At 46.9% G+C, this 16,329-nt stretch overlaps 1 protein-coding gene across 1 annotated transcript in view; it reads right to left on the bottom strand.

Annotated features, from left to right (window-relative positions):
• Window positions 1-16,329, bottom strand: part of ABHD12B (abhydrolase domain containing 12B) — a 62,839-nt gene continuing 46,510 nt past the window's right edge. Inside the window, exons 10-13 of the mRNA XM_077466787.1 lie at window positions 13,110-13,192; window positions 10,862-10,940; window positions 3,551-3,672; window positions 1-138 (exon numbers count right to left, since the gene is read on the bottom strand). Of these exons, the coding sequence (XP_077322913.1) occupies window positions 117-138; window positions 3,551-3,672; window positions 10,862-10,940; window positions 13,110-13,192 (306 nt within the window). The 3' untranslated portion in view covers window positions 1-116. The remainder of the gene's footprint in view (window positions 139-3,550; window positions 3,673-10,861; window positions 10,941-13,109; window positions 13,193-16,329) is intronic.

Raw genomic sequence — 16,329 nt, 5'->3', positions numbered from 1 at the left:
ACAGATCCAAAATCCTCACATTTTATTATCGCTGGGGGGAAAAAAAAAATTCTAAACAATATAGGTTAAGAAAAAAGGTCTCTTTAAGTTCCTGGTATTCAGAAGGCGATGTAGCTTCAGACGTTGTTCAGGAAAGCCCTGGGAGAAAATATCAACAAAATATTACTTTTATAGAAGGATAAACCCATCAAGCTTGTAGGAAGGTGCAGTCTGTTTTCTTCACTGCAGGTGGCGCTCAACTGCAGGGGCAGTGCATAGGGAGAGTAAGTCAGGAGGAACATGATTCACCAGGTCAGTGGGGCAGTAATACGGGTGGATGCTGACAGCCCATGAGACTGGCAGCCATCTTGGGTCAGGCAGAGTCAATTTTAAGACCCTGGCTCCTCTGTTTGGGGCACATTCAGTATGTAGTGTAGGCATCTGACACTTTTTTTTTTCTTCTTGGAAATCTCCCCATTTGGGATCAGACTGGCCAGGCCATATTCTGGCACTCAAGACCGATGCTGTCAGCTTGACTGAGCTCTGTTCCGCTAGCCTGCTGCTGTCATCTAAGTGTTCCCGGTTAGACTTCCTTCCAGTAGGCTTATTGTAAATAGTTTTTCATTGACTTCAATACAAGTTCTTTCAATTGCATCTGTATAGAGATTATATTATTGCCACTGCACTCACCCAAAAGTATTAGGACACCTGCCTTTTTAATACGCGCAAACTTTAATGATGACTTAGTCCGTAGGGTTCAATATTGAGTGTGCCCACCCTTTGCAGCTATAACAGCTTCAACTCTTCTGGGAAGGCCGTCCGCAAGGTTTAGGAGTGTCTGGGAATGTTTTATCCTCCTTCCAGAAGAGCATTTGTAAAGTCAGGCACTGATGTGGGATGAGAAGGCCTAGCTTGCTGTCTCTGCTCTAATTTATCCCAATGGTGTTCTATTGGGTTGAGGTCAGGACTCTATGCGGCACAGGTCAGTGAAGTTCCTCCACCCCAAGCTCACTCATCCATGTCTTTATGGACCTTGCTTTATGCACTGCTGTGTAGTCATGTTGGAACAGGAAGGCTGCTTTCACACTGGGGCGGTATTCAGGCGTTACGGCGCTAAAAATAGCACCTGTGTAACGCCTGAAAAAAACCGGCCCCTTTAACTCCAGTGTGAAAGCCGGAGGGCTTTCACACTGGAGCGATGCGCTGGCAGGATGGTGAAAAAAGTCCTGCTAGCCGCATCTTTGCAGCGGTGAAGGAGCGGTGTATTCACCGCTCCTATACCGCTCCTACCCATTGAAGTCAATGGGACACCGCGGCAATACCGCCGGCAAAGCGCCGCTGCAGCGGCGCTTTGCGGGCAGGTTTAACCCCTTTTCGGCCGCTAGCGGGGGTTAAAACCACCCCACTAGCGCCCGCACACCGCCGCTAAAACGACGGTAAAGCGCTGCTAAAAATAGCGGCGCTTTACCGCCGACGCTGCTCCCGCCCCAGTGTGAAAGCAGCCGAAGGGGCAATCCCCAAACTGTTCCCACAAATTTGGGAGCAAGAAATTGCACAAAATGTCTTGGTATGCTGACATGGATGAGTGAGATTGGGGGGTAGAAGGAACTTGACTGGCCTTCATAGACTCTTGACCTCAACCCGATAGAACACCTTTTAGGATGCATTAGAGCGGAGACTGAAAGCCAGGCCTTCTCGTCCCACATCAGTGCCTGACCTCACAAATGCTCTTCTGGAAGAATGGTCAAACATTCCCATAGAGTTAGACACACTCCTAAACCTTGTGGACGGCCTTCTCAGAAGAGTTGAAGCTGTTGTAGCTGCAAAGGGCGGAGCCAACTCAATATTGAACCCTACAGACTAAGACTGGAATGCCATTAAAGTTCATGTGCCTGCAAAGGCAGATGTCCCAATACTTTTGGTAATAGTGCCACAGCACTTGTTTTTCTGGCCATCCTGGTCTGAAATTTACACAGCCAGGTGCATAACAGTAAGCACTACATAGGGCTAGGGGGAAAAAAAAAAAAAAATCAGATTGGAGAGGCCAAATCGATTAAAATTTTCAGCAAATCAATTTTTTCTTTTTACCAGGAGTTTTTAGGCGAGGTCGTGGCTTCAGCCTAGTCCGCGAAGCTGGACGCCATGGCCCCTGCCTGCAGCTCTCCAGGACCGGCGCCGACACCAGGCTAGTCCTGAGGAGCTGCGGGCAGGAGTTTTTAGGTGAGGTCACGGCTTCGGTCTAGTGCGTGGTGTCAGGCCTCACCTAAAAACGTGGCGTGAATCGAGTTTATTTTTATTTATTTTTTTTGGAGAAAATTGCCCAGCTCTCTAGTACTACATTGGTGCCCTTTCTCCAGACTGCCACCGGTTGATTGGCCAATGAAAGAGCAGTAGAAGACTGATGAAATCATCCCTCTGCTCTCAACATGATTCAGATTTGAATACAGCTGCGAGTCCCACCTCTCCTTCTCCTAGTGCTGCTGTGTAGGGGCTTGTAGGAGGCGGATACCAAGTCAAAAATAAATTGGGATTGCAGAGCTGCATTCCTTGTATCCCATATCTGCCTGGTGTTCAGTTTTGTTCTGCTGTGCAGGGCCGTCTTAAATATTGATTGGACCCCGGGCAAAACTTTATTTTGCCCCCCCCCCATGCAGTTTTGCTCTCCGCCTGCTCTGAAACATACAATAAATAGCAGCTAGACTCAAAATCTGTTTACTGAATCAGATCAGGCGGCTATTGTAATTGGTTGCCAGAGGATACAGTGCATCATTACCGCTCACTGACTGGTTGCTAGAGGTTACAACACATGATTTCTGCTTGTTTATTGGTTGCTAGAGATTACTGTGGATAGGACCTCAGTGGGGCATGAGATATATATATCAATGCCATTGGCTGCCCCTATTTACATATGAATGCCGGTAATTTACATGTAAACACAGGGTCTGCAGGTGAGTCACCTTTATACAACAATAGGGCAGAGCTGGGCAGCATTAGTAGCAGCACTTCACACTGAGATATCGGGACACAGCACAGGACTAAAACCTCAAAGGATGAGGGAATTTAAACCAGGATAGTTGGCAAGTATGAGGCAGCTGCTTTGGGCCCCACAACAATGACAGGGCCCAGGGCAGCTGCCCCTTTTGCCCTGCCATAAAAACGGCCCTGCTGCTACGAACCTGTTAATAGCCATGTGATCTCTGCCGCCACAACAAAGGAATGGACAGGCTGACCTGTGAACTTGCACTTTAGTGGAGATTACATGGCCAGCACAGGCTGAACTGAGCAAACCCTTCCCGGCGGGACCGGCGATGGTGACCGTCACGTGGTCAGGGGCTCTGTTGATGCAGCCTTTCAGTGAAATGCATCCAATTCATTGTGCAGCCACAGGGGCTGCTTCTGCTTCATACGGAGGAACCCAGGAGCCTCATGAACGGGTCGCAGTAGGGCTGGTTGCATCCAAAGACATACAAAGCGGCCTCTGGGGTTATCCACTCCACCCAAACTAGAAATCTGTATATTTTATGCCTCAAAACCTATCAACATCAACCTGATTTAAGCACAATGTACTCACCAAAGCTTTTCTGGCAGTTTGGGGTCTTTATAAATATATTTGTGTTTGTAGCCCAGCTTGGCAGGGTACAGTACCAGCTTCACGTCTCTAGGATGACGCGAGTTTATGGCGATTTCATGGAGCTGTAATGAAAAAAAAAAAAAGAGGACTTTGTAAAACCTCAAACTAAGTAGCACACGCTAAGGAACTGCAAGTAGAATGGGATCCCCCACCATACACAGCCCGGAACACTTCATTTTCACAGGAGCTCAAGTTAGGGAACAGTTCATGACTTTATTTGAGGGTAATAACTTGGATAGGGGTGGGAGATTACAAACCTTGGCAGACAATTTTTCCTATATACAGCTCCTCTTCTTCCTCCAGGACTCGCTTACAGAACCCAGCTGGAACACTGAATTATCCAACAGTCAGTCAGCTGAAGCAATAGCCCATTACAGACAGGAACGTTCATTGTCCAGCTTATTATTATACAGGAGTCTATATAGCGCCAACAGTTTACGCAGCACAAGGGGTGGGCAGGAGGGGTGGCTGCCCTGGGCCCTGTGGCACCATGTAAGGTGGAGGGGCACCACAAGGAGATTGGGGGGAGGATATTTGTTTTGGGGGGGGGGGGGGGCAGGGGGTAATAATTGTTCTAGGAGGGGGAATTTGGGGAGGTGGGCTAGGAGTGGTGATTTGGGGGGATTTATGTTGGGAAGGGGGATAGGAGAAGGAGATTTGTGCTAGGAGGGAGGATTTGTGCTAGAAAGGATAATATTGGAAGGTGGAAGGGTATTTGTGCTTAGATCAGATATTTTTTTTTGGGGGGGGGGGGTTACGCTAGTAGGGATGTTTGGAAGGGATTTGTGCTTGGAGGGGAAATTTGTGGGGTAAAGGGGAGAGAGAGGATTTGAGCGGGGAGGGCAAGGATTTGTGCCAGGAGGGGGTATTTTCAGCAAGGGGGTGGATTTGTACTGGAAGGAGGGGGAGATTTATGCTTAGGGGGAGCATGAAGATTAGTGGTCAACTTTTTTTTTTTTTTGGTGGGGGGTTTTTGCTGACACATAATCATACATCTTGGGGGGGGGGGGTAGGCGCTACTTGATATGTTTGCCCTGGGCTCTACAAGACCTTGTCCCAGCACTGCGCAGCACTTTACAATATAAAAAGGGAGACAGTACAGTTACAATAAGATAAAGTACAAGAGGATTAAGAGGGCCCTGCTCAGAAGAGCTTACAATCCAATAGGGTGGGGCAGGTGGTACAAACGGTTGTAACTGTGGGGAATGAGTTGATGAAAATGGTAAAAGATTAGCTGGAGGTGTGATGGGCTTCCCCCGAAGAGATGAGTTTTCAGGGATTGCCTGAAGGCAGCTAGAGTAGGAGACAGCCGGATGGGTTGAAGTAGAGCGTTCCAGAGAATGGGAGAGGCTCTGGAGAAATTCTGGAGATGAGTATGTGAGGAGGAGACGAGGGAGCTTGCGAGTATAAGATCTTGAGAGGAGCGTAGAGGACAGTTTGGGTGATATTTGGAGATGAGATTGGGGCAGAATTGCAACGTTGTAGTTAGTCATTTTAATTTAATTCTCTGGGTGATCGGGATTGGCGGAGAGGGGTGGCAGACACTGAGCGGTTGGTAAGGGGGGAATATTACCAGCTCGGTTTTATAGAGGTTTAGTTTAACCTCCCTGGCGGTACGATTATTTCGGATTTTAGGTGCTAAAAGCGGTACCATTATTTTGCATGAAAATTTGGCGTTTTATATTGTAGTCCTGCAATTCTTAGGAATAACTCTCTTAAATCTGTCCAAACCAGAGTCTAGCAGACATCCCGGGTATGATAAAGTTTGAAAAATTAAATCATAAATTATAATATAATAAATAATTATAAATAATTGTACCAAATAATAATATAACAATAATAAAAATTATTCAATAATGTAATCAAATCAAAAACTCTGAAATTTGCTCAGTTGCAGAATTGTCACTGTCATTACTTTTCAGTATTTGATGACGGACCTCCCCACAAATCGCTATCGCTCAATTCTGCGAGTGATTCTAATTTATTATCGCTGTTTTCTAGCTGGTCTAAAATCATTTTTGATGTACAGGGACAGTTTTGGTTGCTATGGGCAATCTCCAGTTTCCAGGCATAAAGAACAGTTTTTATTATATAAAACTGCATGCAGGACACTGGGCAGACCACTGGGGACAACGGGGATGTGAAATATTTACATACAGCAATGTAATCTGTAAGATTACATTATACTGTATGTTTACTGTTTGTTTCACTTTTTGAATTTGGCGCCGATCTCCGTGCCCGTGCGTCGCAACGCTCGCAGGGCACGGAGCTCGGCGGTGTGATGCATCGAGCGAGACACGGCTCGCTCGTACAGCGGGGGAGACAACGCTGGATCCGAGGGAGAAGGTAAGTAAACCTCCTCCTGGATCCAGCGACGCTGTCCCGAGTCTGACTCGGGGATACCGCTTTTGGTATGAAAAATCCACCCCGAGTCAGACTCGGGAATACCGTCAGGGGGGTTAAGAAAGTAGTGTGACATCTATTCTGATATGTCAGTTAGTAATGTGAGAGGAGACTTGAAGGAGTGAGGTGAGGAGTAGACGGATAGATTTGGGCGTCATCAGCATATAAATGGTATTGGAAGCCATGGGTGGTTATCAAGTGACCAAGGGAGGAGGTGTAGATAGAGAAGAGAAGGGGTCCAAGAACAGAGCCTTGGGGGACCCCCACAGAAAGGGGCAACTGAGCGGAGGAGACAAAGTTGTAGAAGAAGCACTGTGATAGGTAGGAGAACCAGGATATAGCAGAATCTTGGAGGCCAAGGGAAAAGAGTTTATTGAAAAGCAGTGGGTGGTCAACCGTATCAAAGGCTGCAGATTGGTCAAGCAGTTGCAGTATGGAGTATTGGCCATTGGTTTTAGCAGTTAGTAAATCGTTAGTGAGTTTTAGTAAGGCAGTTTCTATGGAGTGCTGCACGCACAAGCCAGACTGTAACGGGTCAAGAAGGTTATTTGCCCTGGGGTAGGAGCTAAGATGGTTATAGACTAAGCGTTCTAGAAGTTTAGAGGTGAATGGGAGCAATGAGTTGGGTCTTAAGTTGTTCATGCTGGTGGGGTCCAGTGAGGGCTTTTTAAGTATGAGAGTGATTTGCGCATGTTTTAGAGGGGAGGATAGGATAGAAGAGGGTGACCGTAGAAGTTGTGAGGGAACAGGATCCAAGGGATAATTGCTTAGGTGGGCATCTGAGAAACGTTTTGTAACCTCTTCAGTAGTGGCCAGTTCAAAAGAGTGCTGACTGTGCTGTTAGGCAAGATAGGTTGGGTGGGAGAGATGTACGCACAGCGGAGGTGTCCTCACGTATTGCATCAATCTTGTCTTTGAAGTGATTGGCAAACTCTTGGGCAGTGAGTGAAGTAGTGGGTAGCGGGGGTGAACGAAGCAGAGAGTTAAAGGTTGAGAAGAACTGGATGACAAGGTGAGAGAGACAAAGTAGGCTAACATAGTTAGTCAGGTTGAAAAAAGACACAAGTCCATCCAGTTCAACCACAAAAAAATAAAAATAAAATAATCATACAATCCCATATACCCAATTCTATACCCACAGTTGATCCAGAGGAAGGCGAAAAACCCAGCAGAGCATGATCCAATTTGTTAAAGCAAGGGAAAAAAAATTCCTTCCTGATCCCCCAAGAGGCAATCGGATTTTCCCCGGATCAACTTTACCTATAAATGTCAGTACCCAGTTATATTATATTATGTACATTTAGGAAATAATCCAGGCCTTTCTTAAAGCAATCTACTGAGCTGGCCAGAACCACCTCTGCAGGGAGTCTATTCCACATTTTCACATCTCTTACTGTGAAGAAACCTTTCCGTATTTGGAGATGAAATCTCTTTTCCTCTAGACGTAAAGAGTGCCCCCTTGTCCTCTTTGTTGACTGTAAAGTGAATAACTCAACACCAAGTTCACTATATGGACCCCTTATATATTTGTACATGTTGATCATATCCCCCCTTAATCTACTCTTATCAAGAGAGAATAAATTCAGTTCCTCTAATCTTTCCTCATAGCTGAGTTCCTCCATGTCTCTTATGAGTTTGGTTGCCCTTCTCTGCACTTTCTCCAGTTCCCCAATACCTTTTTTTGAGAACTGGTGCCCAAAACTGCATATTCCAGATGAGGTCTTACTAATGATTTGAACAGGGGCAAAATTATATATGTCTCTCTGGAGTCCATACCTCTCCTAATACAAGAAAGGACTTTGCTCGCTTTGGAAACCGCAGCTTGGCATTGCATGTTATTATTGAGATTACGATCTACCAAAACCCCCAGATCCTTCTCCACCATGGATCCTCACCAGATCCTTCTCCACCATGGATCCCCCCAGATCCTTCTCCACCATGGATCCCCCCCAGATCCTTCTCCACCATGGATCCCCCCAGATTCTTCTCCACCATGGATCCCCCCCCAGATCCTTCTCCACCATGGATCCCCCCCCAGATCCTTCTCCACCATGGATCCCCTCCAGATCCTTCTCCACCATGGATCCTCCCCAGATCCTTCTCCACCATGGATTCCCCCCAGATTCTTCTCCACCATGGATCCCTCCAGATCCTTCTCCACCATGGATCCCCCCCAGATCCTTCTCCACCATGGATCCCCCCAGATCCTTCTCCACCATGGATCCCCCCCAGATCCTTCTCCACCATGGATCCTCCCCAGATCCTTCTCCACCATGGATCCTCCCCAGATCCTTCTCCACCATGGATCCCCCCAGATCCTTCTCCACCATGGATCCCCTCCAGATCCTTCTCCACTATGGATCCCCCCCAGTTGTATTCTCCCTAGTATGTATGATGCATATTCTTAGGCCTCAAGTGCATAACTTTACATTTATCAACATTAAACCTCATCTGCCACATAGTCGCCCAATTAGATAGAGGCTTGTTTACAGTTTGGAGGCAGAAATTGTATTTTAGGAGGGCAGATTCATATAGAGTGAAGTTCTGCAGGCATTTGGTTTTACGCCACAGTCATTCAAGAGCATGGCAATGTCTCTTGAGATTTCTAGTGTTGTCAATTTGCCGGGATTGTAACGGTCGGGCCTGATTCTGCCTGTAGTTAGAGGAGCAAGTGCGTCCAGTGATGATGAGAGTGAGCTGTTGTAGACAGAGGTGGGCAGGTCAGGACAGAATAGAGAACAGAAGGGTCAATGTGGCAAAGGTTCTTACAAGCTTACATTTCTCCTGTGGCTACTGATCCCAGCAGCACCTCTTCAGCTCACCTGGCTGCAGCTGCCCCTTTCACTAGGCCTCCAGGCTAACTTCTCCCCTCAGTCCTCCAGACTGACACTCACCTGCCCACCCGGCTGAATCTCAGGAGATCTCCCAGACGTGCTGACCTGCTCCTGGTGTCCTCCCTCATTGTTTCTGCACCTCCAGGAAGGGTTTCCTCCATGTGTTTTAGAGGGAATTTACCAGCACCCGAGCCCCAGGCCCGAAGGTCACCCCCCCAGACTAGGGGGTGCCCTCAAGTGCCGCCTTCCTCAGCACTCCATCCTCTTCTTCCACCAGACTGCCCTTGCTAGCATGGCTCATGTCTCTTTATGAGGTGGCCTGCCCAGGGTTGCCACCTTTTCTTCAAGCCAAATCCTAACACTTTAGTGGCACAGAGCCAATTTTCTTTTTTCCATTCGTAGTATACACTATAGTAATTTAAAAGACCTGGGACACCTTTAGGTGCCCTAAGGAGAGTAGTAATCATGTGTGTCGCAGTGAACAGAGGGTGTGGGCATAAAGCTCTTGCTGACGTCATCATCGTCCTGTCCCCCCTGTGATGCCAGACCTGCCCCCAGACAGCCGTCTGTAGCTCCCGGACGGCAATAGATTTCTGTGTGACCATCTTCAGTCTGAACAATGTTTCTGGATTTCAGGCAGACTGAAACCCGGACACATGATTCAAAACCTGGACTGGCCGGGTGAACCAACCCTAGGCCTGCCCCCTTCTAGCCCCTTTTTGCTGGAGATTGGTCAAGGACATCATAAATATGCATGACAGCCCATCTCTACTCCAATCCTCCAGCTCTGGAAGTTCCTACCAACTTCCAGACTGAATGTCAATGTGAATGTACCATGAAGGCTAAGGCCCCTTTCACACTACCGATCCGTTTCAGATCCGCCTGTCAGTTTTTCAGGCGGACCTGAACGGATGCGTCGGATGTCAGCGGTGACATGTCCGAAAAAGTGTGACGGAGGAAAAAAGCTATTTTCCCATCCGTCATCGGATCGGGTGACGACGGACACTGCGGTCCGCCGTCACCCGATCTCCCATAGGGGAGAGCGGCGCTGTGACAGGTCCGTCCTTACGCAGTGTGCGGAGATGGAACCGTCATCTTCCTGCTTCAGCGGCGATCGCTCTGGCGATCCCCGCTGTGCAAGCGGATATCCACGGGGCGGATCAACACTGATCCGTCCTGTGTGAAAGGACCCCAAGGCCAGGTTTTAGATCATGTCTTTTGTTGCACTCTTATTTAGGGTATAACATTAAGCATGGGCACATACAACATCCCTGAAACTACCCCCACTTACCTAAATCGCAGGCAGTGGCGTAACTAGAACCTTCAGGGCCCCGATGCAAGAAACCATGAAGGGCCCCCCTGAACCCCAGCCAGGGCCCTTCCCTCCAAGTCCGGCGGTGGAACTCCAGGGCGTGGTCACAGGTATGACCTTTGTGAGCCCTGTAGTCCCACCACTGGCATTAGTAGTTTTTTTTTTTATTATTTTTATTTTATTTTTAGGTGCCCCATTGGGGGACTGTCCCTAGGCAGGATGGGGTCCCCGTCCCCAGAAGAGATGAGGTCCTTTTCTCCAGGGCAGATGAGGTTACTGCCCCCATGTGAGAAGGGGGACTCGGGGGGGGGGGGTGGGACTCTGGCTGGGGAGAACAGACATCGGACTGAGGGGCAATGCATGGAACAGGAGAGGGGTACTCTGAGGAGCCGGCCGAGGACACAGGTCATGCGAGGAATGCACAACTAAAGAGCAGCCAGTGTGATAGTCGAGCATGGAGCTCTGCTAGTCAACCTCCACCTCCAGCCACCCGTGTACATGGTGCACTGGTACCCCTAGCTGCCTAAGCTGCTGTCGGCCATATGTAGGGGGACTGCATGGGCCCCCTGCATCACAGGGCCCGGTTGCGGTCGCAACTGCTGCACCCCCTATAGTTACGCCCCTGATCGCAGGATACTTTTATTAAAAAGCAGGGCACATACAGATTGGAGAGATTGGATACATTTGGACCCACAAACTCACCTCTTTTCCCATAGACACAGGAACAACATTGTCATCTTCTGCATGAAGGATCATGAGTGGACTGGTCATGGTTTTAATGCTGCAGAACAATGGCCATTAAAAAGGAAACTCCATTATGTTTTTGGCACGATAGACATTCGTATAATCAGCTTCAGATAAATTATATTTGGAAACATTGTACCTATTATACTTTGTAAATATAATAAAAAATATTTGGCCAAACATATGTAGACAAACCCCCAAATGACTGCGCTCAGATGTTTTCAGTGAAGGCTACTACAGCAAATGGAAGACAAATGTGTTCTTTCAACCTTGTGGTAACAGTTTAGGGAAAACTCTTTCCTGGGCCAACATACCCCGTTTCCCCGAAAATAAGACCTAACGTGATTGTCGTGATGGCTGCAATATAAGCCCTACCCCCCAAATAAGCCCTAGTTAAAGTCCTTGTAGGTCTTATTTTCAGGGTAGGGCTTATTTTCGGGGGAAACAGGGTCAGGCTTATTTGGGAGGTAGGGCTTATGTTGCAGCCATCACCAACAATCACGCTAGGTCTTATTTTCGGGGAAAAAAGGGTAGCAATATACATGTGGTAGTATGTGGACATGGATTGGTGCCAGGAAAGGAAAATTACGTAATTATTTGATAAAAAAAATCTGTTTTTCTGGTGCCAAGGTGGTGGCATACTACCACATCTGTTGGCAAGGACTGGCACCAGGAAAGGAAACTTACAGTAACTATTTGATACAATTTACTGTACCCCATGCACAAAGCCAGCTCCATAAAGACATGGCTTGGTGGGCTACACAGAGCCTTAACCTCAACCCTACTGACCACCTTTGAGATGAATTGGAGCATTTATGACGAGCCAGGTCTTCTCATCTAACATCAGTACCTGACCTCACAAATGGGCCAAAATTCCTAAAGACACCCTCCAAAATATTGTGGAAGGTCCACTCAGAAGAACGTTATGGCCACAAAAAAAAAGGGGGGGGGGGGGCAACTCCACATCAATAGCCATATTTTTAGAATAGGATGCCCAACAAGCTCATATAGATGTGATGGTCTAGTGTTCACAGACTTTTTGCCATATACTGTATAGTATGTACTACGGGAAACTATGTTGTTCATTACATATGCAGGCTCTACTTCCTGCTTAGTACTTGCTCTAGACTGAGTTCATAGGAAATATCCTCCCAGGCTCTAGAAGACCCAGAATTCATTACACACTCCCACCCCTACCCGCCAGAGGTTCTCCCCTGCTGGAGACTGTGTGTATAGTACACATTCTGCTCTCCTTAATTATCTCCATAACTTATTTTACTTTTGAACTGTCCATTCCTATTCTCTCCTGGAACTAATGTTTCTATGGCATTTGAACCTAAACCAGAGAATGTCAATAGCTAGGTTGCAGACACCATTGTATTAAGAAATTGTATCCAGGAATTCAGCCATTTTGTAAAAAGTGAAGGTACACTATGAGTTAAGTCCAATGAGCTGCATGACATCTCCTGGGCGTATCTCTTATTTATATTTGACAGGCTTATTGCTCTGCTGGGAATTACAGTCAAGACACTTGGGGCTGGGAGCGAGGAGAAAGGCACACACAGCAGCTGTGCCCACCCCTCCCCTCTGTTGCCCATTCGGAGAAGCCTTTGTATTTTGTGAATATAAGTCAAAGGCTTCTGTGAATGGTCAGGAGGAGGGGAGGGCATAGCATAGCAGCTGCACTGAGTCTCCTGTTCAAGATGCAATTGCTCAAAAGGATCAACATCACTCTCCAGCAACTACAGTGATAGCTGTCTTTTGGGAGTACTATAAAGCTGTAGAGCCTGTAAAGCCGAGGAGGTGTCATGCACCTTGCTGGACTAACTCATAGTGTGCCTTCGTTGTTTACAAAGTTGCTGGAGTCACGGAAGAAAGTGGGGGGCTCCAGTTTTTTTTTTACATTTATTTTTTTTAATAGGCAAACAGCAATTTTACATCACGGGACCCTGCAGTATCTGCAGTTGCAGTGCAGCCCCACTGAACTCAAGCAAAGCATCCCAGCTTTGCCCAAATCTATAGTTACAGTTCCGGTGGACAACTAAGGGCCACGTGTTTTTTTTTTTTTTTTGTTTTTTTTTTTTTTTTACCAGCCACCCCTGTGAAAGAGCCCTAACAAATAAAAAAAATAAAAAAATGGAAAAAAAATAAATAAAAATGGAAAAAAAAAAAGACAAAACAAAACAAAAAAAAAGAAAAAACGTACTTTTCATCATTGGGAAAGACATGGTTGCTGAGTGCGAATGTGTCCAGGAAAAAATATTCGAATCCGGGGTAAATGTGGTAGATCTGCCAGAGAAAAAAAATGATCAGTTATCACATGACGGAAAGTCCACATCACAAGATCTGAAAATATCCCCATCAATTCTTGCAACAGCGACAAACCACGTGACTAAGCGGTGCCTGACAGAACGTTATAGAATAAAAGGCAAAAACGGGGTAAAAAGTAGAACTACAATGACAGTTGGCCATTTTCTGTCTGTGGGATGACTGGGCAGGAAATCAGCCTTATGCGCCGCTCACTGCCATTATCTACCAAAAGAAAACCATCGTCATATTTACTGCTTGTAGAAATATATAAGAAAGAGATCCATTTGATCCAAAGAATCTTAGCAGCTTGTGTTAAATCCCAGCTCTGGCCAAAACATGGTTTTGCTTTGTATAGAATGGTGGTGGTGGAGAGGGGGTAATACCTCTATCAGGTCTAGAACTTCTATCGATCGTTTTATGCCTGTCCGTTCCTTCCTGTCCCAGTGACAACTGTGTCCCTCATTTCTTGTATTAGTGTTATAGCGATAGAAAGCGATGTAAAAATCTCCCCAGTGGGGTCACAGACATATATATATATATATTTTTTTTTTTTTGTTGTTAGGTTTGAATGTTTTTTATAAAAAAAAATAAAAATCTGCTTCCTGCCCACTAGGGGCGGACTGACAACTCATGGGGCCCCCGGGCAATCAGAGATTATGGGGCCACACAGTAGACACAAACACACACACAGTATATAATCACACAGTATACACATACATGTCTCTATTGGCTGAGAAGGTACTGGAGAGGTGGGGCAGCTATAATCTCAGGATTTTTAGACGAAAAGGATGTCGGTAAGGGACATTTCAATAACAGATGTAAAAAAACAAAAAATAAATAAATAAATCACAAATTTTTACATACTGTCACTGGTTTTACTGAGGCTGGCAACCCTGATGGGGGGCCCCCTAGTGGCATGGGGCCCTCGGGCAGTGCCTCAGTGACCCAATGGTCAGTCCGCCCCTGCTGCCCACTAACACTAGCAGTAAAAGAGGACTCTTGGCAGGGGGTTCATACACTTCCTAACTGACAGTGCAAATTTAGCTGACCAAGTTGAATCAGCCCATACACAGAAATAATATGGACACAGCGATGGCTCATGTAGTATACTACGTCTGTTAAGGCTTTCCACAGGAGCTTGGAATGTGCATGTGGGAATTTTTTGCCCATTCAGGCTCCATGCAGGCCACTTGAGTTTTGCTTTGGAGGAACTTATCAAACCATGTTTTAATGAAGCATTAATACAGTATCGAGTCCCATAGCCTCTCACGCCCTTGTTGCCCCCACTCACTCTTTGAAGATTTTCCATGAGACTTTGGAGCGTCTCTGGGAAACTTTGTGCCCATTTAGTCAAAAAAGGCTGTTTGAGGTCAGGTACTGGTGTTCGATAGGAAGACTTGGCTCATGACTGGCATTTCAATTTATCCCAAATGCGTTCAGAATTTTTGAGAGCAGGACTCTGTGCAGGCCACTTGAGTTTCTTCACACCAAACTCAACAAACCTTGTCTTTACGGAGCAATAATATGGAGTCCCCCACCCAGTTTGCCTCTACCCCCCCCCCCCACACCCAATTTGCTTCCACCCTATTTGTCTCCACCTTTTCTAGAAAGGCTTTCCTGGAGATTTTGGAGCGTGTCTGGGAGAATTGGTGCCCCTTCAGCCAAAAAGAACATTTGTGAGGTCAGGTATCAATGTTGGATGAGAAGACCTGGTTTGTAATTGCCATTCCAATTCACGTCAAAGGAGTTCAGTAGGGTTGAGGTCAGGGCTCTGTGCATGACACTCAAGTTCTCTCCACACCAAACCCATCAAACCATGTCCTTATGAATATAAGTGTAGCACTGATCCCCGAAGGAGCGGCTGAAATTATTGGGCTTACTGTTACCTTCTTCACCTCGTATGTGTCTAGGGGTTTCCCGAGGTAGATGACCCAAGAACTGCAGAGACTGACGACAAATCCACTTAAAGGGATTTTTATTTGCGAAAAAGTAGTTAACACCACAGTCCCTCAGTATAGGATCAGAGGGTTTAGGTGGAAAGTCCAGGTACTCTTAAGGTTAGATTCAGTATGAAAAAGTCTCTCACTTTGAATCAATCCAGAGAATAGCCATTCACAGCTGGATTCTCACCCTAATTGGATAGTCCTTCTCTCACCAGGCCCAGCAGCCAACAGGGTGCTTGAGTCAAGAACAAGTCTCTGCCACAGACTTTGTTGTAGAACACGTGAGGGAAACTTGAAAACTTGTAGGACCTGTAGGTCCTCTTTTACTGCCAGTGTTATACCAGTATCTTGCAGCCAGTCCGGTGATACCGCACGAGGTTGGATTCACTTCAGTGAATTCACTGGGTCCTTCAGCTTGTCCAGGCTCTTGTTGAGAAGCCAACCCTTGTGTGGCCTTCTCCCGAAGAGTCCTCCCCTGGGTAACTTCACAGTTGCTGGGCCTCTCCACAAACTGAGATGGCACCGGACAACCTCAGAATCCTTCTTTCAGTTTCCTCGCCTCGGGCTGGCCAGCCCGAGACGTACGGTCGGGGTGGATCCGCACCACCAGGCCATGGAAGTCCTTGGGGCTGGTCAGGAGGACCAGAACCATGCAGTCAGAACATACTTCTGGACCGGAACCCCGAAACACGTGACACCTTAAATACCTTCTCCCAGAGGGCACAGCAAGAGTGACACTCCCACCGGGCCAGTTCCCGAGAGAGAGTAACCTTAATGCACCTAACTAGACCGTGTTTCCATGTGATAGCACCCCCTATGGCTAGGCAGAACACCCTGCAGTCCAGTCAGACTGATGCCGAGGCCAAAAATTTAGAGCAATCAAACCCAAACCCAAACCAAACTGCGGTTTAAGGGTAACATTACATTTCAAAAACATATAGCGCGTGCTCTTCAGGAGCGGGCGCTACATAAGGTAATGATTCCGGACGGCTGCACTTCCAAAAATCTTTTTATTGAAGCTTCATATGACAAGTGGTTGACAGATGGAGCAATGGAGCAGGGGACAAAGAGGTAGACGGGTTTCACGCAAATGTTAGCGCTTAGTCATTGACTAAGTGCCAACATTAGTGCGAAACATGTCTACCTCTTTGTCCCCTATTCCATCTGTCAACC

This window comes from Lithobates pipiens, unplaced genomic scaffold (assembly GCF_037356315.1).
Source record: "Lithobates pipiens isolate NorthernLeopardFrog02 unplaced genomic scaffold, aLitPip1_a1.2 Scaffold_37, whole genome shotgun sequence".
NCBI classification, from domain to species: Eukaryota; Metazoa; Chordata; class Amphibia; order Anura; family Ranidae; genus Lithobates; species Lithobates pipiens.
Note: the sequence above shows the minus strand (reverse complement) of the source record. Positions and strands in the feature narration are given on the sequence as shown.